Raw genomic sequence first — 24177 nt, forward strand, 5'->3', positions numbered from 1 at the left:
AATGACCTCTGAACAGTAGGATGCAACCCCCCTACTATTTGTTTAAAGACTTCAAGGTGGCGGTGGAGAAAAAAGTATCTAAGGGAAAGATTTGTACGACACGTGGATGAACAATGAAGAGGAAGAAGTATATAAGGAGACGAGAGAGGAAAGAGAAAGGGAGAGAGACTTTCTGCTAAGAATAAAATAGGAGCGAATGACTGTAAACTTTGGCCTAAAGAGAGTATATTTATACAAATCATCCTCAGCTTACGTCCGAGGAGATCTATTTTTCATGTTTGTTCATCATTTGCACAAATTGTAACACTCTAACCTGTTAATCAAATTTCCAATATCCCGAGCCTAGATTTCAAACTCATACTCTACAAATTTTATTGTATAAGGCTCATTGGGCCTGAGCCCAATATTCGTTTTTGGGTCTGGGTACAATTGTGCACTTACAACACCAATGGTATCTCAATATTTGAAAGATCAGCCATATTTGCCTAAGTATTTGCAGAGAATGATAAGGTAAAACGTGCATAGGCAGGGATTGTGTTCATAATGTTTTGGACATTAATAACATTGTCTGCATCAATCTCACTACGGTCAAATATCTCATCGTCATCGTCATCAATGTCTCTCTCAAAGTCCCCTCGTTCAATCCTCTCTTCATACTCATCTCTATCGACAAAATCCTCACCATTAATGGTAGTCTCAGCAACATAGTCATCGTCATCATCCTCCTCCTCCTCCTCTACATGTGTAAAATACTCATATTGAGCACCCGGAACTGTAACCTATAACCTTGTGGTTGTTTGTTGGATTTCCTTCACACCAACGTCTGCACATGGCTCCAACTTTATGTACAACTCAATAGCATTTACTTGGGTTATTCTCTCCAACTTGTCGAACATGATCTTTACATGTTTGTCTGCTTCTATCGCCATATACTTGTAATTAATCCTATGCTTGAGGACTTTATGTGGAGAATGATAACTAATTTTTATGTTGTATACATCAGGATTTATACACAATTCTTCCATAACTATTATCTTCAATTCATTAAGGGTCTTCAACCTACGATCAATTTGAGTATAATAGTACTTTATACCCAACCCTTAAAATGGCTATCCCTTGTTCGCATTAGCATTGTTAAGTGGCCCACCATGGTATAGGAATATAGGATTATATCAATTACAGTCATTGTAAACCTGTTAGAGTCAAGTGTACTATATTAGTTAGAAAACAATTTATCTAGTCAAAGTATACAACATTTTCTCTACACAAAGTGCAAATTCCAATTCATTCAAAGGGTATGAATTTCATTACACATTCGTACGTTAGACAAAAAAAAATATCTTCAAATTAGTTCTAATAACATTACCCATTTCATACCCAAATCCTTTTTCGATCATACTAAGACTACCAATTTCATTCCCAATACCAAAAAAAAAAAAAAAGGAGCCAAAATCCTTGTAAAAGTATACAACATTTTATCTAGTTACATACCAATTTCATACCCAATACAAAAAAATCATTTCATTACACAATCAAATGGCATGAATTACATACCCATTTCATTACAATTCATTCAAAGGGCATGAATTTCACTACCCATTTCGTACCCAATACAAAAAAAAAAAAAAAGCCAAAATCCTTGTAAGATCATGAAAAAAACACATTCTTGATAAGAGCCTAGAAATGATGAATAAATTTGGCTAACAAAAACCATGCAAATAAATAGTAAAAAAATTTACACTAACAAAACAAAGTTGTATATATTCACAATATCATGGTATCTTAACTAAGTTATGTTAAGAATCTACCAAATAAATAGTCAAAATCTTTAACCCACACCCAACAACAAATAATACCCAACTGCAATGACAATAAAATCCAAACTCTTACCTGAGATGTAAATTTGTTGAGAGGGAGGAATAGTGATAGAGGGAGGTAATGTGGTGTGAGACGTGTGGATGCTATGGGTGAGTGCGGTAGTGAGTTATTAAGGAGTGTGAGGAGTGTTGTGGGTGAGAGAGTGTGCAACGAGTTACTAAGGACCGTGATCTGTGTTTATAAAATTTTACCCGACAAAAATCGAGTCTTAAAAACTTGAGTCTATAAGACTAGAGATCCATGTGACATTATACTTCACAGATTAGTATTGGAATTTGCCCGACGAAAATCAAGTCTTAAAGACTTGGTTTTGCTTTTTAGATCTTAAGTCTATAAGACTCGAGATCTATGTGGCAGTATACTTCCAACTTAGCAAGTAAAAATCGAGTCTTTGAGCCTCGAGTTTTAGTTGGAAATCTAACCCATAAAACTCAAGATGCTAGTTTGCAATATTATTTTAAACGCATGTCAACTTATTATATTCTTTCCCCTCATTATGCTAGCCTGCAAATTACCTCTTTGAGTAGTCATATGTTTCATGTTTTGGTTTTATTCGTTTTTTGGCTAAAATGCAAAACTGACTCTCTAACTTTTTTTAAATTTCATTTCAGTCTTCTAACTTTGTTTTCGTTTATTTCAGTCCTCTAAATTTCAAATTTATTAAATTAAAGTCTTTCCGTTAACTTTTGTTAAAATTTTTTGAAAAAAAAATCTGGAAAATATTTTTCAATCATTAATTGAATTTATTTAATTTAAAAAATTTGAAGAAAATTTTACAAAATTGAAAATTAACCACAATATGTAATAAAAGTTGATGAAAAAGCCTTAATTAAATAAACTTGAAAGTTAGAGGACTAAAATGAGCAAAAGCAAAGTTAGAGGACTGAAATGAAATCTGAAAAAAGTTAGAGGGTCAGTTTCGCATTTTACCCCTTTTTTTTTTATTAGTTGACATAGCCGATTAAAAAATCATCCTGAATAAGTTATTGGTAAAAGGTTCTTATGAGAGTTGTGAATTCGAATAGTGATAAGTTATATTAGTACCCAGGTGGTCACATTATAATGTAATGTAGAAGTTTAAGTAGTGCGAACCCTGTAATGTAATGCAAAAATTTAAGTATTGTGGAGACAACGATCAGACCTACAAACCCCTTTTTTCTTGCTTAATAAAAACCAATTCAATTATTTTGAATAATTTACCTACAATAGTACATCAGGATGAATAAGATAATTATTCAAAGGAAAGACAAACATTTTTGCCCTTTTTTTTTATAATTCAAAAGTAGAGGGAGGAATTGAATCTGAACATGCTAAAAAGACTCTTAATTTTTTTTTTCCTTAAAAGTTAGATGATCATAAATGTAGGTGCTTTATTCAAAGTAAAACTATAGGAAAATTGTTTAGAGAGATTAAACATGGATGGCTCTTATCAATTGTCGGTTTGATATCCATAGTATTTGCTAAGTATTAGACAAAACATATAATTTTTGGTAGCATTTATAGTTATACTAAATGTGCGACAAAATATATAGTTTCAAGTTTTAACTAATAAGTGGGTTCCAGCTAGCTCAACTGGTAAAGTCTCTGGTGGTTGTATAAGAGATCTGGAGTTCAATCCCTGTCTATACCAAAAACTGATTGATGTCTTAGTCTGATAATAAAGAGCTATCATCAGGAGCGGACGTCATTGGTTGAAACTCTCTAAAAAAAAAATAGTTTCAACTAATAAGCTTATAAACATTTGGTATAGTAGGTTCCAGTTAGCCCATTGGTAAAATCTCTTTTAAAAAAACATCCAATACAAAAATTAATCCACATGCACATAACTTGGATTAGTATAACCCCATGAAATTAGTCAAATATTTATTCCTTCTACAATTGTTGGCTCTCTTCTTTCACTTATTAATTTTATTTGGTGCTCTCAGTTTAGGGAATGAAAGAAAGATGGGATTTAGTCCCTAACGTTTATGTCATATTTTGGTCATTAACATTTCAAATGTATCAATTTGATCCCTGACTTTTTGATGTTGGGTCAAAATAGTCATTGCCGCTAAGTGATGGATAAAAAATACTGACGTGACTAACGATTAAAATAAAGTATAATTTTTTTTCTGCATAACTGCTGCATGGACTACCACATCAGCACAACCATTAAAAAAAAAAAAAAAAAAAACCACGTCATTGTATTGACACTTAGAGCCCCACATCATTAAAGATTAAACTATACAAAATAAAACTCTCTCCGTTCCCATCCTTAATCAATCCCCATCTCCCCGCCTTGCCAGAGAATGGAACCTCTCAATCTACCGTCACCATTAGCAAAATACTTCAAACAAAAATAAAGATATCTGAAAATCTATCAAACAACAACCCAGGAATTACTCTGATTTTCTCTCTGTCAGCCTATTTTTGCAATGGCATCCTAAAACACACAATGACTGTCCCAAAATTTATTGTCCATCATTTGGTGGGGACTATCTAATATAAGAGGCATGCAATGAAGTCATTTTGTTTATGGTTGTGAGTTGAATAGCCCAATTTCTCTATTGGGTTTTGTTGTAAAGTTGTGGCGTGAGTGCATAGAGTTGAGACTACTTGTTGGGTCTGTCACAGTGAGGACTGAACTTGAGGCTTAGGCTATTTGATGGTCTCCCCTTTCTCCTTTCTTAGTGAATATTCTCTCTACCTCTGTCACCCCTGCGTTTTCACCTTCCATATATGCCTTTTCAAGTTTCTTAGGTACCGATTCAGCTGTGTTTGGTTCCAACGAAAATACTGGAAAAGAAACCCCCTTTTTTGTTAAGGAAAAAAAGTCCAATGTTGTTCTTCATCTATGTCTCCATTGATTTGATTCTCAAAAAAAAAAAAATGTCTCCATTGATTTGGGTATTACTTCTTCTTCATCTTTTTCTCGAAACTCTGATGGAAAGATTGGATTTTTTCAATTACCCATTTGATTTAAAAACATTTATGGACAATTGTTATTACGCATTTATGCTCAAGTTGGAATTTTTGTGTTAGATTTTGTTTTTCTATTAATGTTCTTTGAATTTGTCATCAAGTTTTAGTGAGGCGGAATCAAAGATATTTGTTTGAGATTTAGGGATTTTGTTTGATATATATATATATATATATATATATATATATATATATAATTTATGCTTATATGGCAGTACACATGGTAGTCAATGTGGCATAAAAAATTATAATTTATTTTGGCTGTTAGCCAAGTCAATATTTTTTATCCATCACTTAACGACAGTGACTATTTTGATACAATATCAAAAATTTAGGGACCGAATTGATATATTTGAAAGATTAAAGACCAAATTGACATATGGTGTAAAAGTTGAGAACCTAATATGTAGTTTGCCCAAGAAAGATTTTAGTAAGTATCCAAATGGGTGCGTTTTCCATGTTACTAATTCCATATCCAACTACCTCAATGATTCTGATGGGATATTATTTCTCACACGTTTTCCTTATAGCTGGAAGACTCCCAAAGAACAATAATGTTTCATGGAGAGGTGACTCCTGCTTAAAAGATGAGCTGCCGGGTGGCTACTATATGATTCTCAGCATCTTAGGCCATGGTTCATCATCAAGTTGGGCACAGATACAGACTGCCTTCTCAAGGCCTTTGGTTCCTCAGCAAATTCCACAGACAAGATTGCTTCACTTGTTGATGGAGCAGATGGTGGGTTCCCCAGGTGGGAAAATTGAAACATGTTCTTGAGCTATTGACTACAACTGGCCTGCATTAATATGTGCTACGTGCCGAGCTCTCACTACAGAGACCGCTGCTGCATTCATTGTTTTCGAAGACAGCATGGAGTACTCAAAGAAATTCTTCCTTGGAGCTGACCTTCTTTAAGTTTGCAACAAAAGGACAAAGATGAAAACTACACTGGAGGTGCCCATCGCCCATCTTCACCTTCCTATAGTTCCACCTGTTACTGGGATGAGTTTTGGTGGAGTGGACCTTGGTTGTACTATGCAACTGGGAATTCTTCCTATCTTATACTTGTTACAAATCCTCTTCTAGCCAATCAGATTGATGCTTCTTTGCAAGGTCAAGACCGTCTTGTAGTTAGCTGGGACAATAAGCTGCCTAAGATTGTTCCTAGGTTTCGGTTATCCTTTATTAAGATTTCACAACCAGATAGACAAAACTTAGTGCTCATACCTACCAGTTTTTCTAAGAGCTTCAACAGAACAAAAGGTTGTTTAATCCAGTTAAACCATAAAAGGCCTCGGCCTCTTCAATTTGTAGCGAATGCTGCTTTCTTAACTACACTATACGGTCATTATCTTACATTGCGGACCTGATTTTTATCCCGAAGAAGTACTAGTTGAAGTTGCTAGGAGCTCGGCAAGAACCCCTGAAATATGAGTTATGTTGTTGGCTTTGGTGATTGTTTCCCACAAGATGTGCAACATAGAGCGGCATCAATTGCTAGCAACCAGAGCAAGTATGATAGTTGACAAGGACTGAGATGGGAGGGACATTCAACAGTGATGGTTTCCACGAGGTAAGTTCCAACTATAGTTGCACAGAGCTGAGACCCTTGCATGAAATTCGGGTCTCGTTGCAGCACTTGTGACTTTGTCCGGTGAAAGTCAAGCTGGCATTGACAAGAACACCATACTCTATGCAATTCCTCCACTCACTTGTCACTTCTCTTCCACCACCACCTCCATCACCTTGGATACTAAGTTTTTAGGTAGATCATCTGACTTGTGATTAGAAAATTTTGACTTCATTACATATTTTTCGCCCTCCTAAATCTCCTTGGGCATAAATATTCATATTTGCAACTCACTATATGAAGTTGGGCAAAGATTACAAGTTCTCACCTTTTGGAAGATTAATAAAAAAATGCAATGTTTGCGTAGAACAACATTACACGTATTTTAAACAACAGTTTTTAGTGTTTAAACAACATTATATGTATTTTTATACACTTTTTTCCCCACACGTATTTTCAAAAAATAAAAACAACATTACCAAAACGGGCCCTAATGACTAATACAAGAGAAAGTACTCTGAATTTAATCCCTGTCAGACTTATATTTCCTCAATTAAAACAAACCAAATATCAAGCATCCCTTTTATCAATAGAATGAAGCTTGAGACCTTTGGCATGCAAAAGCTTTAGTGCAGCTGCAGCCAAAGTAGCATTACTCTTACAGAAAGCAAATCTGATGTATCTTTTCTGATAGCTATGATCTACCTCAGAAGATCTCTTCAAGGATAAATTTGTATGAAAAAATCCACGACCTGGAACAGCCACTACTCCCGCCTGCTGTATCATTTCTTTAACATATTCTAACTGAAAGAATAAATATATGCATTAGCAAAATAAGTCTCACTCAAGATTGCTATAAATTATAACTGCTTGCGACAGACCTAATGGAATTTGAAATGAACAGAGACAATGGTAACCCATTATTGTAATTTTGTTTAAATGATTACACCAACAAAGTAGCACTTACATCAGAAAGGGGGCAATTTTCAGGAATTTCTGCAAATAAAAAAAATGAACCCTGAGGCTTAAACTGAATCTTAAAACCAACCCCAGCAAGCAACTTGACAATGTAATCTCTTTTTGCTTCATAATCCTGAGCAAAGCAAAAATTTAGTCAATCATGAATAATAATTAATGGCATAGCTGTGATGTTACATTTCAGTTACATCATATAAATGAGTGAAGTTGGACTATCAACCTCACAGAACTAGATAAGAATTAAAAAGTTGCTCTTTGGACCCTACTCTTCTCAATGATTCAAAGTATTCTGGGGGGCTTCTCAAAGCAGTCAAGGCAGCTTCCTGGAAAGGTGCTGGAGCAGAATCTGTGATTTTAACATGAATGTTTCTGATTGCAGAGGCGATGAAAGCTGGAGCAATTGCCCATCCAACCCTCCAACCTGCACCAGTTACTAAAACTGAAATGGAAAATCGGGTACTAGTACTACAAAGGATGTAAAGGACAATAACTAAAAGTTGAGATAAAAAATTCAAAGATATATGAATAAAGAATGACATTTTCCCAGCATGAACAAACTTAAATTAGAAGTCTTCTGGGTAGGATGTCAGCTTAACCTGTAACACTAAAGGTTTTAGACAAGGAAGATGTGATTATAGTTCGCTCTTGCATTCCTGGAAATGAGGCAAGGGATATGTGTTTCTCATTGTCAAATGTTATATGTTCATATACCTGCGGAAACATCAGCAAAGTAAAAGACAAAATCTTTAAATATTATAGAAATAGTTAATTTAATCTTTCTTGTTTGTCGGCACTTTCAGCCAAAAAAGCATGCCATTGCTCATTGAAAGCTAAGAAAGAATGGGGATTGCAATTTGTTAAAAAATATTATTTGATATAACCAGAGTACATATTTCAGATTTATAAAGTAATACCGTAACTTTGGACATTGCATAGACACAACAGCGACAAGCCATCATGAGAAATGAGATTATGAGAGAGGAACTCCCATTTTTCAAAACTTTCTATAAATGCAAGTGATATTCCTAATCCTATTTACATTTTCATTTGTTAGCAAGTCACTTTCTGCTTCCTCTTCTACCATCTTTCTTAGGATATTAATGCCATCTCACTTTTTAACTTAAAAAGGTTAAAACAATCACATACCCTAGCATCCAGTTATTAACCATAAGCCAAACCATATGCAGAAGAAGTTCTCATTATTGTTTCAGCCACAATCATATCACACCAATCCAATTGTGATGGTTGGCTCAAAATCAAAATTTATGGTGGCATCCAGTCTAACAACAAAGAATGCGTGCTCTTAGCATGTGTGCATTCCATATTTTTGCAATGTTTCGCAAAGGTAATTTAAACAATACCCTGGGTGTAAAATACATACATCCTCCCCACCCCCAAAAAAAAAGTCAGGTTATGAACTATAAGATGGGACAAACAGCTTACAAATTTTTGAAATGTTTACTATAAATCAAAAGACCATGAGGATACATGTGATGCCATGGGATGATCATCTAATCCATTCATGCATGATCAAGTTTGATTTTTTTTTGAGCAAATGATCAAGTTTGATAAGCCAAAGTATATCATCATACTTCATCTGTTATAGCTAGGCAATCCCTTGTGCAGCATATTCCAGCAATAATCTCTAGTTCATCTTTAGTGAAAACTTTGCCGGTAGGATTCTGAGGACTGCACAACTTTACATCAGCACATATCTAAATCATTATGCAAATATAGCATTTCTTTGCAAATAATTTGTTAAGTAATTCCACTTATTATTATTATATATGACAGACGGATCCCAAGAAATCAATTAATTTCGGTAAAACTTGCCATGCTCCTCTCTCTCTCTCTCTCTCTCTCTCTTTCTCTCAAATTTCCCTATAGCTTGAGACAAATGGTTGTAATCATCAATATTTGATAATCATTGTCCTTTAGAAAAATATGCAAGTCATGCCCCAATTTTATAGTGCCTATTGCCTCATCAACAGAGAGAATATAGAAACTTTCTTGTGAATTATGTTTATTTAAAGTTTGTGACAAGGTGAAGGTAAGAACAAACTTTGGAGATAGACAAGTAGAACAACATGAAAGTAGTCCTACAGCAATCCTTATAGGAAAGATATTCTGCATGTCCAGCAAATCACTTATGAAAATATTATGGTCAAGATTCTAATCAAACTTCATCAATTGTCATAGCTTTTTTTCACTCAGTTTATGAAAAAAAAAAAATGCATTATAGATTTCTACCAGAATCTCTATTCCATTGATTATAAATGTACTGTGAGTTTTGGAAGAATGCTTTTAGAGTGAGTACAATTTCTGAAAAACTACTTTTTTGTGTCCCCTTCATGGAGTTTACTCACCTGTTCAATACAATAGCTTTTGTTCTCCCAGTAATAGACTTCATGAGTTTGTTTGGATCCAAGGTCCAATGAGGAGGATCAAGTGCCACAAATACCTGTCATTTCCTTTTTTTTAATGGTAGTAAGTAATTATGAATTTAAAAGTATCAAGTACCCTTGGTATTAACAGGCAGCAGGACTAACTTATAATCTATGATAAAAACTTTAAGCCCTAAGTAATAATAAGAAGCTTACTGGAACTCCCCCTGCCATGGCAATACATCCTTCGTATGTTTCATATGAAGGGTCAAAAAGTACAACTTCATCACCTTGGTCTATGACTGTCCTTACATAGCATAGCAGTAAAGCGAATCACAAATGTATTCGAAAACTGAAAAAGCCAACTCAAATAATAACATCAACTAACAAGAAAAGCAAAGAGCTTACTTGCAAACACTGCTGCTGCAAATGCCTCAGTTTGGCCACAGCAAATAGCTATATCAGTAAGTGGGTTGACATCCAAACCATGCATGTTCTTCACTATCTTTGCCAAGTGGTCACATATTTCTTGCACATGCCTTACATTGCAACAGTTGCTCTCCATTAATTTCAAAAAAAAAAAAAGAAAAAAAAAAGGAGCAAGTGTAGTTTTTGCATTGGTATCATAGTAAGTTTCTTTAGTGAATGGATAACAAAGGGTTATGTTTGTCCCTAAAGTAGCAATCCTTCAAGAGGGTATAGCTCTTCATAAAAGGGTAAGAGGGAGTCTATAAATAGAGCCCAAGTATTCAAGCCTTTTTCATTTCTGAAGAAACTCTCCATATATTTACGCTGTCACCAGAATTCCATTCCATATGATTGAAATTCTCATATTATTTGGAAAAGTAGTATTTTGCATAACAATTAATGAACAACATAAGCAAAGCTAACACATTCCCTGGGACCAGGCATGCCACAACATAATGGACCTCGTTAGCTCTTTTCAGCTCGCTCAATATCATGTCAGCTTTGCAGCAATGCAATTTAGTTTTGTGGGTATAGTTCTACTCTGTTTTCTTTCTCATGGTCTGGTACAATTCTAGTAAATGACAAATAGAAAATGAGCCTAAAGATTCAAACTTGGGAATCGGGAAGCACAAAATCATACAAAGTATATAAATTGGGAATCAAACCCATATCAGGAATCGATATAAATAGCTCAAATTCATTGAAGAAGTTGCAGTGTTGAACACCAACCTGTACTGGTTGAAGTCAGAATTAATGGCAGAAACAGCTGCGTTTTTTATATGAGGAGGTGCAGGGAAGTCTGGGAAGCCTTCAGCAAGGTTGATAGCGTTGCATCGTTGAGCAAGATGTGAGAGTTCTTGAATGGGTGATGGAGTAAAGGTCTTTGCCACAGAGGATAGTTTCTCTTCCATTTACTCTGGGGCCTGTTCTTTACTTGTTTTGATGCGTTTCTTATCTAAACCATTTCGGTGGAGAGTACGAGGTGAACTTTCCAAAATTTCTCGTATCAATGAATTTGTTAACTTATTCAAAAAAATAAAAAATTTAAAAGTTGTATGACCAAATGAAAAAAGGGCAAATATAAATTCTTGTACTTTTTTTTTCTTTTTTACAAGCTTGTTGGCTAAAATATCAAGCTGTAATTAAAGCAACATAATTTTATCATGAATCTTGATTCTATTTTCGTTATACCTCAATTATAATATGTCACTTCAACAAATTTTAACAAAGTTGTGTTACTACTTACTAGACTAGAAAATTGATACATAGTGTAATTTATGTAGAACATCTTTGAACCATTTACTTCTAATTTTCAATAAAATGCAAGTAAACCAAATTAGTATTCAAATACAATCCTACTTATTCAAAGATGAGTAGGGTTCCCCCCCCCCCCCCCTCTCCCTCTCCCTCTCCCTCTCTCAAATGGATGAAGGAACAAATTTTGTAAAAATCTTCCATTTATAATTCCAACTTGGTGAACTTGGGCATTTGACATGACTATCATTCAAAATAGGTCATATTATGTTCCAAATTTGTGCAAAAGTCTACTTAGAAACCAACCAACAAGACAGCCCAACATGCAAGATTTGGCTATTGTTCTTTTTACTTTATCTCATCCCATGTGGCATAAGCCCAATCAAAGAGGTCTCTTTCGAGGGAATTTTTGGAGGTGTGGTTTGTAAGACCCAAGAGAGGATTTGTATACGCGGTTGAGCCCGAAGGAAGAAGGTGTAGGTGGGCTTGAAGCAAGTTCACTTTCATGAGTCCATAAGTGTTGCATGTGTGAGTCAAAAAGCCAAGAAAGGCTATGCTGCAACACATCCCTTATTTCACTCCATACTATACACTTGTTTCACCCGACTAACATCTAATATTAGATTCACTATCATTAAATGCTCATTGGCATTGTAAGGACATGGTTTGTGGCCTAGGCTTAAAGGAAAAAAGAATCTAGATCTAAAGAACCTAATACAATAAATTTATAGAGTGAGTTGAAAAATTAGGTTCTAATGAGCCAGACAACAATTATAGTGAGCCCAAATGAAAAGAGAGCAAGAATAAAAATGTTTTGCTTAAACTAAATCGTCCTCTACACAGTCTAAGGAGACTAGATTTTGTATATTTGTCCTTTAAATTTGTTTATCAATCTAGTTCTTGGTGTTACAATGTTTCTCCCTCCCCCCCTTATCCCTAGGGGGTTCCTTACATTATATAGCTCCCCTTAAATGATCTTGGTCTTCCATTTGTTGACCATTTAGGTTACTACTTGAGTGCCTATCTCATTAGATACCTTCCCAATCTTTCTATGAGTTGCGGCAGCCAAGGTAGCACTGTTTAGGAGTTTTCTGTATATAAATGCAGTCAGAAGGTTTTGGTGGGATGCATTAAATGTGGTGGCAGCCACCAATTTTTCAGTCATGTCAATGCTAGCTCCTCCTCTGAAACTCTTTCTATACAGTACGACCTCTCCTAATGACATGCTGCTGACTTTTTCCTTACTAGAGCTCTTGTACCCCACAGGCATAATCCCCCAAATTTAGTACCATCATTATGCAAAAAATATTCAAAGAAAGTTAGCCAAGTCAGGCTACCAAAAATTAACACTAAGCCAAATCAATTTCATTTCTCCATGAAACTTACAAATTAAAATTGCCAAAACTCCAAAAAAAAAAAAAATTATGCAAGGATTTCGAACCAACCATAGTTTCATTTAGTATAATTAATTTTCAGTGAAAGTTTGTTTATAATACCAAAATTTAATTTTTAAAAAAAATCTGCCCTAATGAATTTTTTTTAAAATTTTTTTAAAAAAAGCGTTAGCAAAACATTGGGGTGGTTTTCATTAACTAACAGTCACAGCCCAGTGACGTTAGAGCGGCGGGGCGAGTGATGAGTGGTGAGTAGTACCAGTACCGCAATCATTCAAATTCAAAATGAATGGCGTTTCCGTTAATAAAGAGGAAACCCAGTCCCAGTTTCAGATCCACCGGTTGTTAGATTAGCTTGGAAAAAAAAAAGTTTTGAAACCCTTCCCCTCTATCTATCCATCTATAAAATCATGTCATGTCACTCACACAGCTCTCCTCTCTATCTCATTTCGAATTAGTCTAAACAGACCAAACGAAACAAAAAAAAAAAAATCACTATCTCACAGTCTCACTCATTCACTCACAGAAATACGCACGCACACGCACACTCTACCCTCAAATCTCACTCTCTCTCTCACCGACTCTTCGATCTTCGATTCCCACATCGACCAAAAACCATGTCTCTGAGACCCAACGCCAGGACCGAGGTGCGGCGGAACCGCTACAAGGTGGCGGTGGACGCCGAGGAAGGCCGCCGTCGCAGGGAGGACAACATGGTCGAGATCCGTAAGAACCGTCGTGAAGAGAGCTTGCAGAAGAAGCGTCGTGAAGGCCTTGTTGCTCCTCAAATGCCTTCAACTCCAACTTCTGAAAAGAAGGTAACTGATTCTCTCTCTCTCTCTCTCTCTCTGATCAATCATACTCTGCGTTTCAATGTTTTATTGCTTTGAACTATGATTCAATCCCCAAAATTTAAAGCTTCTCGGTGCTTTAGGTTTTAATTCAATACTTACTGTGACCTAATCTACAATAGGTAAAAGTTATCAATTTAGTCCTTTCTAGCTCTTTTGTAATTGTTCAGGGACTAAATTGTGACGTTTTAAATTCGAGAATCGAGAAAATCGAACTCTGAACAAGTTATAGAGATGAAAGGTGTGGGTTGATGTAAATCAATGATGCCTTTGTTGATGTAAAATGCAGTTAGAAAGTCTACCTGCCATGGTTGCTGGCGTTTGTTCCGATGACATGAACTTGCAGCTTGAGGCAACCACTCAGTTCCGAAAGCTGCTTTCGATTGGTAAATTTTCAATGTCATGTTGAAATTTTGTTCGTTTTGTATTGGCGGTGATTGGTAGAATAACTTGTCTTGCTATGAATGTTTTACCAGAGCGCAGTCCTCCGATTAATGAAGTTGTTCAATCTGGTGTTGTTCCTCGCTTTGTTGAGTTCCTTGCGAGGGATGAGTTCCCGCAACTTCAGGTTCGATTTTTTAACTTATGTTATTCGTTTTGGTACTGAACTCATGTATGTTATTTGTGTTGTTTTCATGTTTGTTGATTTTGTTCTTATATGGTCTTGGGTGTATTGTTCAGTTTGAGGCAGCTTGGGCCCTAACAAATATTGCTTCTGGGACATCGGAAAACACCAGGGTTGTAATTGATCATGGAGCCATCCCGATATTTGTCAAACTTTTAGGCTCTCCAGCTGATGATGTTCGCGAACAGGTGTATATTTCTAGTGGCTATTTTGTATAAGCTTTATTTTTTTAGGGATTTTCTATTGTTGATTCCTTACAGCTAAATTTTTTGTCAATTGGTTGCTAACAAACCCATTTTGAGTTGTAGGCTGTTTGGGCATTAGGAAATGTTGCTGGTGACTCACCTAAATGCCGTGATCTTGTCCTTAGTCATGGGGCCTTAATGCCGTTGCTGTTACAGTTTAATGAACATGCAAAACTTTCTATGTTGAGAAATGCAACATGGACATTATCAAACTTCTGTAGGGGCAAGCCACCGCCTCCATTTGAGCAGGTGATACACATAAGTGGACCCATTGGTGTCTAATGCATCTTTTTTCACATTTTCATATTTTGTTCCTGACATGCTTTTAAATTTTTTAAATCTCAATGCACAGACAAAGCCTGCTATCCCAGCGCTTGAGCGTCTTATACAGTCAAATGATGAGGAAGTCCTCACTGATGCATGCTGGGCACTATCATATCTTTCAGATGGTACCAATGATAAAATCCAAGCTGTCATTGATGCGGGTGTTTGTCCCCGACTTGTTGAACTTCTACTGTGAGTAATGGATTTCATCAGACTTTCGAATTAGTTTTTGGTTTTTTTGGAGTTACAATCCAGTTTATTTCATATGATATCTTAATGCTCTCAAACTTTTCTTTGATTAGGCATCCATCTCCAACAGTCCTCATTCCTGCCCTTCGCACAGTTGGAAATATTGTCACAGGGGATGATATGCAAACTCAGGTGTTCAATATGAAAAATATAATTTTCCAATAATCTTCGTTCTAGAAAGTTGATTTTGATTATACTATTTTCTTTCTTTATAGTGGATGAGGTACAATATTAGTTCATGATGTGATTCGTTAGTAACTAAATTGAACTGTATATCCTAACTTATGGGCTAATATGCCATCTCTTGTAGCAATGCTTCCCTATTCTATTGATTATTATGAATAAAAATTAAAATGTCGTACTTTTTCGTATAACTTAAATGACATTACATCAATAGGGGGCGTTGGATATTTTCAGGATGTGCTACATTGGCATATGCCATGTTTTTATATTGAAAGGATGCATAAGTATTTGGAGTTTGGATCATATCCTATTGATGAAGGCTTACCCAAAGGTTTTATGCTGGTTTAGCATACAACCTTCATCCTCTCTCTTGGCTTGTGATTGGCATTTTTAAGCTAAGGGTACAATTATGAGGGTCATTTTTGGAATTAGATTGATCTTAGCACCTTTTGCATACAAATGCTAGACATCAACAAAGTTTGAAATGGTTTTGTGATCAAATCATTGAATGTTGTTGTTTTTCAGTGTTCATCAAATTTTTTTTCCCTTTTGGCTGTGATTCTTGATGTGTTTGATTGAAGTGTAAAGTTTATGCATGGCTTTCTGTGTTTCTTTCTAGTGAGAAATGTACTTATGTATGCCCCCCCACCTCCCACAATATACTCTGCAATTGACTCTAAATGCCATGGTTTACTACTGGGAAAGGGCTCTTTCAGTTGCCCAATTATTACGGAGATCTTAAGGATGTTAACTAATGAAAGGACTATTATAATCCCATCATTTGCAGATGAGATGTTCTAATCAGAATTATTAACAATCCAAATAAATTCAGCAAAACCATATTCCAACTACAAGGCTGAAACAAAAATAAGATTTTTTAGCACAGAATATCAGCTTAGAGTTTTCAATATTCTTGAATAACTTTCAAATTATACATGTAAATCCAATGTTCTAGGTTTTTTCAAATTTTTAAATATTTTTATGAATTTAATTTAATTTTGATCACTTTTTGTGTTTATTACTTTTGAAGGCACTTGTTTGTGTTCATTCATCCCTGTTTGCGTGTTTAGAATTATGTTGGGGTTTCAAAACACTTCTGATTGGCTGTCTTGTCTTTCTATTAAGTTGTTTATTGTCATATTGCCTCGTATACATGATGAGCTGGTTCAGATCGATCCTAATCAGCCGATCAGGAACTACATGTAAATTAATAAATTAATTAATAGAATACTATATCAAAACTGGTGAGAAGATAAAATTTCAAATGACATATTTGCGTGAAATCCCTGTGGGATGCTGGTCACTAGATGAATATGGCATGTTTGTTAGGTTTGAAATGCCGTACTTTGCCTTGAGGAGGTATTTATTATTTAATGCTTCCCTTTCTTTCCCTCTTTCAGTGTATGATAAATCATCAAGCTCTTCCTTGCCTCCTGAACCTGTTGACACATAATCATAAGAAGAGCATCAAGAAGGAAGCTTGCTGGACCATTTCAAACATCACAGCTGGAAATGTAAATCAGATACAGGTGGGCAAGTAAATTAATCTTTGAAAATGCACACACTAATCACTGTGTTGTCATGATTATCTTTGATATCCTTTTTGGCTCAATAAACATTTTCATTTATCGATTATGATGCATACTGAATATGGCGATGGAAGAAATCTGTCAATTATCTGTTAAAATGATGATATTATTCTTGTTAATATGTTGTGAAGATGATATTTAAGACCTGTATTTTGAAACTTGCAGGCTGTAATTGAGGCTGGTATCATTCCACCCCTTGTCCAACTACTTCAAATTGCAGAGTTTGAGATCAAGAAAGAAGCAGCTTGGGCAATTTCAAATGCTACATCTGGTGGCACCCATGATCAAATCAAGTATTATTTTTCCCCAGCAATGATTTTGGTTTTTCTTAAATAGTTCAGCCTAATCGTTGTCTTACATGTAAATGTTTGATTTGATTACTGTCTGGTAGGTACTTGGTAAGCCAGGGGTGTATTAAGCCATTGTGTGATCTCCTAATTTGTCCAGACCCAAGAATTGTCACAGTTTGCTTGGAAGGGCTTGAGAACATTCTAAAGGTTGGGGAAGCTGAGAAAAATATGGGCAAGACAGATGTAAACTTGAATGCCCAATTGATTGATGATGCTGAGGGGATAGATAAGATTGAAAATCTTCAGAGTCATGACAACAATGAGATATATGAGAAGGCAGTGAAGATTTTAGAGACATATTGGGTTGAAGATGATGATGAGCCATTGCCCCCAGGTGATGTTCCTCAATCTAGCTTCAATTTTGGAGGAAATGAAGTTCCTGTTCCTTCTGGTGGATTTAACTTCAGTTGAAGGTATGCACTCTTACCACTTCAACTATTATTTTGAGATGCATATTCAGTGAAAATGACTTGAGGTAATTGCTGTGCATAGGTCCTCATCTGAGGGTCACTGTGAGCTCTTTACCTGTAGTTTTGGTTCTAGTTTGTGCCAACTACTTTTCTTTGTACATATATTCTAGCCTATTATTTAACTTAGAATAAAGGATGTTTTTTATTTTTTTGTTTTTTTTTATAATTTTATTTTAAACATAGTATATGCACCTTTGAAAAAAAATTGGTAAGTTACAAATGCAGCTGGTAGGTCTTACACTCATGCCCTTTCCCTCTACCCATTCTTATGGGGATGGGAAGTGCTGTTTGAACTAAAGTTCATTGGTTAGATACTATAAGAATTAGGTGTAATTCTTTCAAGACATCTAGGGTTCAAACTCCCCCTCTCCTGTAGTAACTAGCGAATTATAAATAAATTAAAAAAGAAAAAAGAATGTTAGGTGTAATTAGGACTGCCCAGTAAAACATGACAACTAGATACATCTTGTGGGATGGTTTAGGGATAGTTTAGCAGCTTTTTCTTATTGCAACTGGCCATTTAGACTGAGTTTCATGCTGGGACTTGTTTGTTTGCGCTGGTTCTACCAAATGGGTTTTAATATTGAATTTACGTTTTGAGTGAGAATTGTTATTTGTTGGAAGTTTATTAGTATCATATGTCATGACCTTTGTTAGTAATTGAATCTGCAGGACTTCCGGTTGGCAGTGGAATGAAGTTTGGAGTCTAGGTTTGTGACATTGAATATTTTTCAACTTCTGGTGGCTAGGATATCTACTTACCCTTTGGTCCTGTTATGTTCGCGAGTTTGGTGTAGTTGAAGAGATTGCAGAAGTATGTTTGCTCTCTTACAGTGGTCCAATAAAAAGGGGGTGTGTGTGATACCATGAATTAGGTTAGATTGTGAAAATTGTGGAAGTACTAGCAATTGCCCGAGAAAACCCACCTGAACAATGTTGCAACCCCTGCCTCCATTTTATTTCTTTTCCTTTGCTGGTGACTCTTCCATTTTATTTCCTTTACTTTGCTGGTTACTAAAATGGAAGGGCAAGGCCTGTTTGGTTTTTCCTGCTTTATAGCTTAGAGCGATATAAGAAAAAGATACTTTATGTTTTTTATTTATTTTTTATTTTCAAGTGAAGGTCTTGTTTTTATTTATCAAAAAGAAAAAGAAAGTGAAGGTCCTGTTTTGATGGTAATAGGGGATCTCAAGATTTTGTCATTTTAGTAAGAAAGGTTTCTGTTCTGGATACCATGTGTTTGGTGATGAAAGATTTTTTGTTGGTTGTATTAATGTTAAAAAAGTCAAGGATTAATGAAGTTTATGTTTGGTTATTTCTTTTTGTTTCCCCTAAATCTTGTGTTTTGTAGACTAAGAGCAATTGCATCAGGATGTGTAAAATACAAAAAGTGCAAAAATTTACACAATATAGTATGAAACAGACACGCTGGGCTTGCATAGGTTTGTAAATATCCAAGTTTGTTATAGTAATCGTGTATATATACAAGATTATTGTAGCTTTGTTTATTTATTTATTTATAGTATTTTCTCTCACTTCTCAAGTTGCATTTTATCTCTTCTCGACCCGACTCTCTTCCATCTCTATCTCCTCCATCCAAATCATCAAATCCAGAAAAATCATCAAACCCTAGATCTAGAACTTAACTCATCAAACCCATATGGTTTTCTTAAATCTAAGTATGCGCTTGTGTTTTTTTTTTCCTGGACAGTGTCTCTTGCACTGTTCATTGTCCATGAACAGTGCTTTTACGCTTATGAACAGTGCCAAGTGCATGAACAGTAATTTTATTATTATTATTATTATTTTTTATTGTTTTTAGTTTTTATTTTTCAGCAAAATAAGCGGTATCTAAACGGACTTAATCTCAAACTCATCAAACCCATTTACAAAACCATATCATCAAACCCATATATAAAAAAATGTGAATCATCAAAGGAGAAGTGGTCAAGAAGCAACGGCTATAGCAGTAGTAGGAAAAAAAAAAAAGCTTGACAACAACAAAAGAACAAGCTGCAGCAACAATAGCAAAAGAAGCAACAGCAGCATCAAATGAAGGAAATGGAGGTTCACCTTTGTGGTGGTCGTGTGAGCTTTGGCCATGACCATGGAGGTCCAGGCATGGAAGTTTGTCGTGGTCAGAAGAGAAGAGATTTGAGAGATAAAAGAGAACGTTTGAGAGATGAGAGATTGCGTGTGAGAGAATGTGAGAAGAAATAAAGGTAAAAATAATAATAATAAATGAATATAAATGATTATTTAAATAAAAAGAGGTGTATAATAGATTGTTTGATGTGAGTGTTTTGTAAAAGTGACTGTGTAAAATAGAAAAAGAGATGAGAGATTGCGTGCGAGAGAATGTGAGAAGAAATAAAGGTAAAAAAAATAATAATAAATGAATATAAATGATTATTTAAATAAAAAGAGGTGTATAATAGATTGTCTGATGTGAGTGTTTTGTAAAAGTGACTGTGTAAAATAGAAAAAGTAGGTTCTTATACTAAAATAGAAAGAAAACGTTATACATATTGATGCTTATGCTCTAACACTCCCAAGTGTTATTGTGACATGCATATTCTAGTAAATTGCCTGCTAGAAGGAAGGGATGGTTGTGTGGTCTGTACCTGTACTTACTAGTTTGTGCCAATTACTATCTTGTGTACATGTGCTTTGAACCTTAATCAAAATTTAAAATAATGTTTTGTTTTGACTTTTGACATACTGCAATGAAAACGATTGGAGGCCACAAACATATTAACAAAGAAAAAGTTTACACCGCGGTTTTTGGTTTTGCAGGGTGGGTAAAAAGCATGGTATTTGGTTTACAAAATGGAATATACTGGTTTGGTTTAATTTTACAATTGCAGTCGGCAGGGAAAAAAATTCCCCCCCTCCCCCCCCTTCTTTTTTCCTTTTCCTTTTTCTGTTTTCTTGGTTATGGCAGAACACTCATTACTTGACAATGCATGAATACTTCTAAGATATATGAAGCTGCCAATGCCCTGCTTGGTAATTCTACAATGGCCAAATTGAACATCATTTGGTATAACTGCATGTGAGAACAAAACTGAAGATGAGACCCTGTACACAAAACCTATGGCATTTTTACAGCAATGTACTTTTCTTTTAGCTAATGCTACAGGGTTTGCACGATTACCATTCATCACCATTTTTCGGTTACTATGCATTTGAGCCATTTCTGTCCAAGACATACCATTTTGCTATTAGGTTTTTTTGGGCTTAGTATAATGTTCCAAAGCGAAGAAGAATAGGGGAAAAAAAAAGGTAAAAAACAATGGCCACGAGTTTCGAAAGTGTGAGAATCCACGGTGGTAGCACAAAATGCCGTTTAGTAATTAGGGTTTAGTTTCTCTGTGGACGTTTGTGCCGTTTGTGGTCCTAGTGATTTGGATGAAAAAAGTGTATCAATACGCATAAAACCATTACAAGGTGAATGTGCCGAGAATACCCCATATCACAAAGTAGTGGCTCTGTGTTTTATAAACGTTACCACGTGGGTATTTCTGTAAAATTAGTACGATTTGAAATTCTTGTGCCAGAACACGAAAGAGCTAGGAACCAGCACCTCTAATCCTATGGCTGGCAAACCCGTGAAGAAGATTGAAGGACTGGGACATTCGGCAAACAGAGATTGTTGGATTTGGACAAATGCATGTAGGACCATTGTCTCTGTCTCTATGTATTTGCTTTTCATGCAACAGTGTATTTAATAACAAGAGCCAAACTGTTCACTTATTCATACAGAGTTTCTTAAAGTTAAGTCCGCAATTAGTCACAATCTTGGCTAAAATTTAAAGACTTTTTGGGAAGAAACTGATGAAAAACCAACTAACTTCTTCCTGTGATGATGATGACGAGTTTGAGTTATCTAGAATGGTTCATTGCTGGTGGCGTTCGGCTACCAAGTTTGATGAATGTGCTAAGCTCAAGTTTGACCTTCCCAACATTTCAAGTCTAACACCTAGGCTTAAAGTGCTAAGGGAGCTGGAAAGGTTGGCTTTGGTTGCACCTGATGGGCTTCATGAACTTCGGCACAAGCTGCTCTCGTATCGCTCAGGTGATTTTTGGGTTCCTATAGGAGGGATCAGCAAGGAAGAGATGGATATCCCACCAGCTATTACAATTCTCTTGGTGGGTTTCACTGGTTCTGGCAAAAGCTCACTTGTAAATCTAATGTACAGTGTTCTTGGACGCTCTGGACTCATACCCTTTGCTCAAACAGCACTAGGTAAGCTACGGTTGTGTAGGCTCTCTAAGTTTGGTGTAGTAAAGCTATTTAAATTGTGTTAATTCAGAGTGGTAAAAACTTCAAATAATTCTAGCATTGAAGTGATATTTTGTTGTCTATTTGTAGGTAGTTCTTCGGATTTCACTACTATGTTTTTGGAAGAGCACAATGTGTTGAGGTCCACACAAAGTGGGTTTTGCGTTTATGATTCAAGGGGCTTTGATTATGCTCAAATGGGTGAGAATCTTGAAGAATTGTCCAATTGGATGACTGAGGGGGTTCATCATAATCAGCCATGTTTAAGACCGGGAGATGATGCATTGACAAAAGCTGATACCGAAATTCTTACCTTGAAATCATCTCCAAAATTCGTGAAGAGGAAAGTGAATTGCGCAATGGTTGTGGCTAACATAGCAGAGATCTATAAAGCTTCAAAAACTGGTGATTTTAAGCCACTGGAGGCCATTAGAGAGCTCTTCTGCTGTCCTGTTTTACGAAAATCCAGTAAGCCCTCTATAACTTATGATCTGTTTATTTGATTTTTTTTTTTTGGTGTCTCAAGTATATATAATCAAGAAAGATTGTCGGTTGACTTTCTTGGGTCACATTTGATTATTCTGATCTTTAGAGGTCATGATAATTATTATGTTGAATTGCATATGTAAGTTGCATGATAAGCAATATTCGAAGCTATTGTCTCTGAAGTTTATTGTCTATAAAACGTAGTTATTGTCTATAAAGCTATTTATTCAATGAGCACAACAAGAGTTCTTGTCTATAAAACGTAGTTATTGTCTCTGAAGTTTGCTTTCAATCTATCATATATTAGCTTGCATGGCAGACGTGTCACACCAAAGACTAAAAGTAACAGTTTGTTATAATCAACCTTTTCTCAATCATGACTAAATTGTATACATCCTAATCTCCAACAGGAAGAGGATTGTGACATTAACTAATTAATCCCACCTAGAAAATCTACGCTACAAAGGTCATACTGATTCTGTTTTAGGATCTGTTCTTGTAAAAAGTATACTAAGTCATCTATGTAATAATTTAATGAGTGAATGTCATGTAATTTAATTTTAAGCCCAACAACCTCATGTGATAGTTGGTCCCACCAACCTCCCACATACTGTTCATTCATTTGATTTGGTTGTTATGACTTGTGGTATAGCCGTTGGCCGTTGTAACTGATAAGAGATACTTATTACTTTAGTCAGTAAATCATGGTAAGTTTGGCATGTCTCCTATTGTAGTGAATACAAGCTGATATATTTCATGTTGGGACAATTGTGGCTGCAGATGAGGACCCTTTCTTGATCTTGACACATGGTGACTTGTTATCAACGGAGGAAAGGATCGAAGGCCGACTGAAAATATGTGAATGGCTAGGCGTATCAGAGACTACTGGAGTGTATGATATTGTGTGCCTCACAGAGTATGGATATCTTGCAGAAGAATCAGACCCCGTCACAGCCTATGCCTTAACTGAAGCTGTTTATAGAGGTTTGCTCATATCAGATAGGGGCCACTTTCCAAAGAAAAACCTTTGGGACTGGGCAGCACTCATATTGTCGTGGCTTATGTGCTTCTTTGCTGTTTTCTTCACTTTCCTTGCTGATATTTGCTCCAAACTTGGACAGAGGGATAGACTGAAACGGTGAAGGATGTTGCTCTATAGTGCTAGGAAGCTTTTGTTAGTCTTTAGTTGAGAGTAACAGTACACTAATGCGTCTTTTTGCCACTTGTTGTGTGAGGACTAGGTCAGATTTGATATTGGCTAACTCGAATAAGTGTTGTGTAAATAAAATATTGAGACACATTATGTATTCTGATTTATCTTCTGTTTATGGGATGTACCTTTGACCCCATGAGTCAATGACTGTATTCATGTTGCTTCTAATAAATAAGACCAAGAGTATTTGCGGCTGTTCCTGCCGCATTACACAAATAACTGATGTTTCTCTGTGTTTGTGTGATTTAACTATCCAAATATATTTGCAAAGTTTAAGGATGGTCAATTTTCAAATTTCATTTGGATCAGTAAAACCTTTATGGAGGCTGCGTGAGATGCCTTGGGTCTGAAACAAAGACATACTAATTAATCAGGCTTTTATAACCTCTCTCACCATGTTTAACAATCCATTTTTAACTTTT

At 35.6% G+C, this 24177-nt stretch overlaps 3 protein-coding genes and 1 pseudogene across 3 annotated transcripts; 3 read left to right on the top strand and 1 right to left on the bottom strand.

The window, feature by feature from the left end:
• The first annotated feature begins 5278 nt into the window (after nt 1-5278).
• Nucleotides 5279-6796, top strand: LOC142612291 (endoglucanase 9 pseudogene; annotated as a pseudogene).
• Nucleotides 6797-6925: 129 nt separating this feature from the next.
• On the bottom strand, nt 6926-11214 carry LOC142612742 (uncharacterized). The gene is made up of 9 exons (XM_075784892.1): nt 10967-11214; nt 10178-10308; nt 9986-10071; nt 9752-9846; nt 8978-9074; nt 7982-8096; nt 7652-7806; nt 7375-7500; nt 6926-7211 (listed from the first exon to the last, which is right to left on the bottom strand). The coding sequence occupies exons 1-9, from the start codon at nt 11146-11148 to the stop codon at nt 6978-6980; spliced, it is 1221 nt and encodes a 406-aa protein (XP_075641007.1). The 5' UTR covers nt 11149-11214; the 3' UTR covers nt 6926-6977.
• A 2007-nt stretch (nt 11215-13221) lies between these two features.
• On the top strand, nt 13222-19086 carry LOC142613150 (importin subunit alpha-like). Its single transcript, XM_075785365.1, has 11 exons — nt 13222-13703; nt 14026-14122; nt 14213-14304; nt 14418-14549; nt 14670-14855; nt 14959-15122; nt 15233-15311; nt 16763-16891; nt 17117-17244; nt 17343-17714; nt 18444-19086. The coding sequence occupies exons 1-10, from the start codon at nt 13503-13505 to the stop codon at nt 17710-17712; spliced, it is 1578 nt and encodes a 525-aa protein (XP_075641480.1). The 5' UTR covers nt 13222-13502; the 3' UTR covers nt 17713-17714; nt 18444-19086.
• Nucleotides 19087-21531: 2445 nt separating this feature from the next.
• LOC142612950 (uncharacterized) lies at nt 21532-23974 on the top strand. The gene is made up of 3 exons (XM_075785127.1): nt 21532-22020; nt 22147-22524; nt 23323-23974. The coding sequence occupies exons 1-3, from the start codon at nt 21609-21611 to the stop codon at nt 23682-23684; spliced, it is 1152 nt and encodes a 383-aa protein (XP_075641242.1). The 5' UTR covers nt 21532-21608; the 3' UTR covers nt 23685-23974.
• The last annotated feature ends 203 nt before the right edge of the window (nt 23975-24177 follow it).

The sequence above is a fragment of the Castanea sativa genome, chromosome 10 (genome assembly GCF_040712315.1).
Source record: "Castanea sativa cultivar Marrone di Chiusa Pesio chromosome 10, ASM4071231v1".
Classification (NCBI taxonomy): domain Eukaryota; kingdom Viridiplantae; phylum Streptophyta; class Magnoliopsida; order Fagales; family Fagaceae; genus Castanea; species Castanea sativa.

What these genes read in the sequence shown, in the direction of transcription:
- LOC142613150 (XM_075785365.1), top strand. Translation starts at nt 13,503, where the DNA reads ATGTCTCTGAGACCCAACGCCAGGACCGAGGTGCGGCGGAACCGCTAC. An exon ending in CACCGCCTCCATTTGAGCAG is followed by an intron (nt 14,856 to 14,958) that starts GTGATACACATA and finishes CTCAATGCACAG; the next exon opens with ACAAAGCCTGCTATCCCAGC. An exon ending in GGCACCCATGATCAAATCAA is followed by an intron (nt 17,245 to 17,342) that starts GTATTATTTTTC and finishes ACTGTCTGGTAG; the next exon opens with GTACTTGGTAAGCCAGGGGT.
- LOC142612950 (XM_075785127.1), top strand. Translation starts at nt 21,609, where the DNA reads ATGAAAAACCAACTAACTTCTTCCTGTGATGATGATGACGAGTTTGAG. An exon ending in CTTTGCTCAAACAGCACTAG is followed by an intron (nt 22,021 to 22,146) that starts GTAAGCTACGGT and finishes GTCTATTTGTAG; the next exon opens with GTAGTTCTTCGGATTTCACT. An exon ending in TCCTGTTTTACGAAAATCCA is followed by an intron (nt 22,525 to 23,322) that starts GTAAGCCCTCTA and finishes TTGTGGCTGCAG; the next exon opens with ATGAGGACCCTTTCTTGATC.
- LOC142612742 (XM_075784892.1), bottom strand. Translation starts at nt 11,148, where the DNA reads ATGGAAGAGAAACTATCCTCTGTGGCAAAGACCTTTACTCCATCACCC. An exon ending in TCTGACTTCAACCAGTACAG is followed by an intron (nt 10,309 to 10,966) that starts GTTGGTGTTCAA and finishes TTGCAATGTAAG; the next exon opens with GCATGTGCAAGAAATATGTG. An exon ending in ACTTTGAATCATTGAGAAGA is followed by an intron (nt 7,501 to 7,651) that starts GTAGGGTCCAAA and finishes TGCTTTGCTCAG; the next exon opens with GATTATGAAGCAAAAAGAGA.